At 34.8% G+C, this 5,556-nt stretch overlaps 1 protein-coding gene across 1 annotated transcript; it reads right to left on the bottom strand.

Moving 5' to 3' along the window:
* Positions 1–572: 572 nt before the first annotated feature.
* On the bottom strand, positions 573–2,438 carry LOC141673355 (uncharacterized). Its single transcript, XM_074480105.1, has 3 exons — positions 2,169–2,438; positions 1,705–1,827; positions 573–905 (listed from the first exon to the last, which is right to left on the bottom strand). Exons 1-3 carry the CDS (start codon positions 2,436–2,438, stop codon positions 573–575), a joined length of 726 nt encoding a protein of 241 aa, XP_074336206.1.
* Positions 2,439–5,556: the final 3,118 nt, after the last annotated feature.

Here is a 5,556-nt window from a genome sequence, read left to right on the forward strand (position 1 = left end):
TAACTGTAGACTTCCTCTATGACATGATTAAGTAGGGTGACATGCTAATATTTTTGTTCACCAAATATCTATTCTAAGTATTGCATATTGTGTTAAGAGCTTCTTCCCAAAAACTGGTTGGCAACTTGGTATCCTGCAGGATTATCCTTGCAGCTTCAACTAGAGTTTTGTTCTTTATTTCAACCACACCATTTTGTTGAGGTATTCTTGGAGCAGAGAACTCTTGAGTGATGCCTTTGTCTTTACATTATTCATTTAGTATAGAATTTCTAAATTAAACACCATTATCACTCCTCCATATTTTCACTGAATTTTGATCTTCAGCCTGCTTCTCAATCTTCTTTATGTGTTCAATGATAATGTGGGGAGTTTCATATTTTGAAATGCATAAATTTCACCCAGTCATCCACCATCATCAGTGCATACTTCTTTTTAGTGATGGACATAATATTTATGAAACCAAACAAACCCATATGGATGAGTTGTAGTGAAGCATTAATGGAGTTCACAGCTTTGCTTTTATAACTTGATCTCTTCATTTTGCCTTTTTGACAAGCTTCATAAACTTCATTTTATGCAAATTCGAAAGTTGGCATGTCTTTCACTAATTCTCTCTTCACAAGAGTATTGATTGCTTTGTAGTTTAAGTGAGAGAGTTTCTTGTGCCAGAGTTTGCTTTGCTCACTTGATGCCTTGGTGTAGAAGCAACAAATTTTGTCCTTGTTTGTTGAATTCATGTCTGCAACAAACAGGCTTCCTTTTCTTACTCCCTTTAGAACAACTTTACCGGTCTTTTTGCTTGTGATTGAGCAATTTTCTTTTTCAAAAATAACCTTGAAACCCTTGTCTGTGAATTGACTGACACTTAGAAGATTCACTTCAAGACCTGCAACCAGTGTTACATCCTAAATGACAATATGTCCACAAATTAAACTGCTATATCATTTATTGTTGTCTCCAAAGGTCACCAAAGGGCCAACCATCTCCTCAAACTGTGATAGCAGGGCTTTATCACCTGTCATGTGTCTAGAGCATCCACTGTCAATGATCCACATGCATTTATTCTTCTTGCCCTTCACACAATAAGGTTTAAGTGTGTTTAGCTACCCAAGCAGTGTTGGGCACTTTCTTCTTCTTGACAGATTTAGCAGAAGTAGAACTTGAACAATAAAAAATAGTTGTCTTAGTTTGATTAACATTTTCTTCTTTGATTACAAATCTAAGGTTAAATTCTTTTAAATCTTGTCTCAACTTATGACAGCTAGTCATAACTTTCATATTACATGGAATGCAATCAAACTTATCACATAAAGGATAAGGGTCATCAGCTTGAGCTTCATTATACTTGCAGGCTCCATACTTTGGCTCACTAACAATCTTTTTACAACGATGAGTTAGATGATTTGTTGAGCCACATCTTTGACATTGCTTCCGGGGAACATCTGCAACATAGGCATAGTTGTTGCTTTTGTTGACATCTATGTTTCCATTTATGTTTTTCTTCTTCTATCCTATGCTTTTATTTTTTATTTCAGTTACTGGTGTCTTAATGACTGAACTAACTTCAGACTTTTTCTCACATTCAGTGTTGTGAGTTTGTTTGGCATTTTTCTTCTCTTCATCTTCATCTGCAACTTATTGCTTGATGAGAAGCTCCTCTTCACTGAAGTTCACTTCACAGACTTTGAACAAGGGTGCATTCACCTTTTTAAGCACATCAGGAACTTCTTTGTTCACACTTTCCTTTCCCTTGTCAGTTTTACTTTTCTTTTGAGATGCACCAGCGTCATAATCCAATCCAATAGCTATGTTAGCACAGGACTTGTTCTTTTTATGGTATTAACCAACCAATTGAGATGCATTTTTAAATGACTTAAGCTCAAGATCAATTTTCTCAATTTTGTCTCTCAATACAGCATAACCTCTTCTGCACATTTCAGCTTGTTTTTGAGATACTCATTTTTTTGTCTAACTGCTTCTAGACTAATAAGCTGCAGCTCTAGATCTTGTTTCTCAATTTCATATTTTTCATTCACTTTTGACAGCCTACTCATTTCCTCAGTAGCAGCCACCATGCTTGTGTGAATGTGAAATCTTTCTACACTCATCTTTTCAACAGTTTCCTTATATTGTAAATCATTTAAATCAATGGTGGTTATGATATGTACCTCAGATTTTGATGCAGATGACTCTCCTTCCTCCAAAACCATGAGAGCATAATTTTCATACTCTTCAGCATCATCTTCATCATCTGTTTCATCCCAACTCTTCCTTTCAGCAATATAAGCTTTTCCTTGTTGTTTCCTCATAAGTGCTTCATACTTAGCTTCAAGCTCCAAATAAGCCTTATATTTCTTCACCTTCTTTGGCTTCCTGTATTTTGGAGCAAAGTGACCAAGTTCATCATAGTTGCAGCATCTAATCTTTGATCTGTCCATAGATCCTGACTGATAGCCACCTTTGGCAGTTACATTTGTTTGAGTCTTTTCTTTCTAGTTGTTGTTGTGGGATGTTTGACCTTTACCCTTGAAGTACCTAGGCTTCTTGACTCTTATGTTTGAAAATTTTCTTGCAAGGTAGGCCATAGACTGATCCATTTTATCCAACTCATCAAGAGTATAATACTCATCCTCTTCCAACTCCAAAATGACTTATTTTTTAGGTTCCTTGTTCCTCTGCTCAACAGGTTGCATAACTTGAGTTTGAGATTCAGTTTCATATTCGGGTATTTTCTTGTCATTTGCTATCAAGGCACTTGACACATCTACAACATGTCCTTGACTTAGCTTTTATGACTTTCTCTGCATCAACTCCAGCTCATAGGTTTTATGAATGCCATATAAAACCTCCGAAGTTATTCTCCCTAGATCTCACCCTTCTCTTATTACAGAGATCTTTTGTTCTAGATGGTCAAGAAGAATTAGAAAGAATTTTAGGTTGACCTCCTCAGCTTCATATTACTTATTTTGCAGCTGCAAATCATTTATCAGTTTGTTGAATCTTTTAAAAAACTTCAGTAATGCCTTTTTTTAGGTTAAGCCATGAAACTCTCATATTATCAGACTAGAACCCTTCTTTAGTTTGACCTCACTTCTTCAGTACTTTCACACGGAATCTCTATCTTTCCCAGATCTGCTTGGCTGACTCACAGTTGATAATGTTTTTGTACATGATATTATCAAGAGATTCAATGAGAATGACTTGCAAGCTACTATCAAGTGAAACTTTCTCCTTTTCTAGTTCAATATGTGTAGATGAAACTTTAGGAGCAAAGTGACCAAGAATGACCATATCATCATCAGTTGCTTCAGGTACCCTCACCGTAGGAATGAAGGGTCCATGCTTGAAAATTTCAAGATATAGTGGATTGGAAATCCTGATGAACAACATCATCTTTTTCTTCCATAGAGTATACTTCACTTTGTCAAAGACAAGAATCTTAATACTGCTAAGTTTCTGTGCACTCATACTTCTAAGATCTAATCTGTTTACTTTCAGATTTTGCTCTAATACCACTTGTTAGGTATGATTGCAACACAGAGGGGGTGAATGTGTTTTCTTTGTTTTTTTGATTATTTGGAAGTGTTCTCGGCTTTTAAAACTTAATATCTAGAATTGAATTTGTAGTGATAAAAGAATGAAAGTAAAGACACAAGTAAATTATCAAAAACTCACTTGATTTATATTAAATCTAATTTATTTGTACTATAAATCCGTGTTCTTGAAAATAAGAACTCAACTACTTCTCTTGAGAGAATATAAGATTTTCTAGATCTGTTTTGTTACAACTAAACAAAGGACTCATGACATGTTGTATATAACAACATGCACAGGTTACAAAGATTACACCAAAATGGACAAACACAAATTCTAAAGTCTATTTTTCTATTTCCATTTTTTAAGTACAACAAATATCTATACAATCTAACAGGTCTGTGACCCTCCTTTATCCAGTTCATCTTGCCCCTTGATCTTGCATTCTTCAAGCTGCATTTGTTGAATTTTCAATTCAGTGATAGAATTGTTTATTGACTAATAATCTTGTATCTTCAAGTTGTTTGTACTCTGAATTTTGAGGTTGTTGTCGAGATCTATTTTTCAGTATAGAGAAGTCACATATCGATATGTGGAATGACTTATTGATATCTCTACTTCTCTATAAGTCTTATGACTTGTCGATATCTCCAATTCTCTACACAGGCTTTTGACTTGTCGATATCTCCAGTTCTCTACATGGACTTTTTGACTTGTTGATATCTCTTTGGACTTCTTTATAAGTCATTTTGACTTCTCGACATACATCTCTATACTCCCTGATCTATGACTTGTCGATATCTGACTTAGAACATTTTTCAATAATTAACATTATTCAAATCCAAGTTCTATACTTCTCGCTGAGGCATGATCAGGATTGATCTTCTTCCAGAGTTTTTTCCTTAGTTTGATGGTTGTTCATAAAAAAATCCTCTAGTCTAATCTCCTTAATATTTTTACAGACTCGAGAAATACAAATACAAAATATAATAAGATTATCATACAACTGATTCGTAGGGTTGTTAAAGTGAATTAATCTTGTTATGTACATGCATGTCTTACATAACATAATCGATTATGACAGTCTGATATATGGGCATGTTATTCGGATCGAGTGCAACCGAGAGTTAAGATCTTAACTCTTCTTTTATGCTAGCAAGTCTGTGTTAGGCATTCTTAAGATGAGCCATGATTGGGTGAGTGTAAGATACACAGAAGGATGGTACACTGTGATAGTTGATCGCCTCACTGATGTACCGGGGTGAAAAAATGATCAGTTAAATCTTGAATCAAGTGTTAAAGTGCCAGATAAGAGTTCTTTTATATATTTGTGATGTGTTGTTGATTATTTATGGTTGAATTTAAATATTTATTGCTCTTGGCACCCCATTCTTACTATAATTGTGAAATTTCAGTCATCTATACTTGTTGAGCGCTCGATTGTTCACTCTTGTTATTCTTATATTCCCAAACAGTGAAAAATGAAGCGGTGACCCGTATTACCAGGCAAGGCAACGAAAAGGGGAGGAGTATATTCGCAGTGACAACGTTTAGCTATATAAATCTTTAAACTATTATCTCTAATATTGAATTATGACTTTTCCCGGACTTGTACCTTATCTTCAAGACTCGTAGTAGGATTTCTATTATAAATGTAATAAACAAGTAAGTGTGGCGACTTGATCCTGAGATCTGTGAAGTGACGTCCACAGTGAACGTTATTTTATATTATGATTTGTAATGTTAATACAGGTGTGCGAAACATGGTACCGTGGTGACCCGAATCTACGAAAGGGTGGATTTTGGGGTGTCACAACGAATCTACGAAAGGGTGGATTTTGGGGTGTCACAATAAATAAAAGTAATAATTTATGTATCACAAACTTCCTTCGATATATAATAGGACAACATGAAAATAAAATTCATGAGACATTTTATTCTTATATTAAAATGGCAAACTTACCTCTGTGTTTAATATTTAAATAAAAAAATGGTAAAGGTGGGAATTGAACCCGAGTCTTT

Source organism: Apium graveolens, chromosome 1 (genome assembly GCF_009905375.1).
Source record: "Apium graveolens cultivar Ventura chromosome 1, ASM990537v1, whole genome shotgun sequence".
Classification (NCBI taxonomy): Eukaryota; Viridiplantae; Streptophyta; class Magnoliopsida; order Apiales; family Apiaceae; genus Apium; species Apium graveolens.

Bases quoted from the DNA above. Each gene is read 5' to 3' on its own strand.
- LOC141673355 (XM_074480105.1), bottom strand. From the start codon at position 2,438: ATGGACAGATCAAAGATTAGATGCTGCAACTATGATGAACTTGGTCAC. The intron at 1,828-2,168 runs GTACATATCATA...TACCATAAAAAG, and splicing joins CATCTGCATCAAAATCTGAG to AACAAGTCCTGTGCTAACAT. The intron at 906-1,704 runs GTGAATGCACCC...ATTGTCATTTAG, and splicing joins TTCCTGATGTGCTTAAAAAG to GATGTAACACTGGTTGCAGG.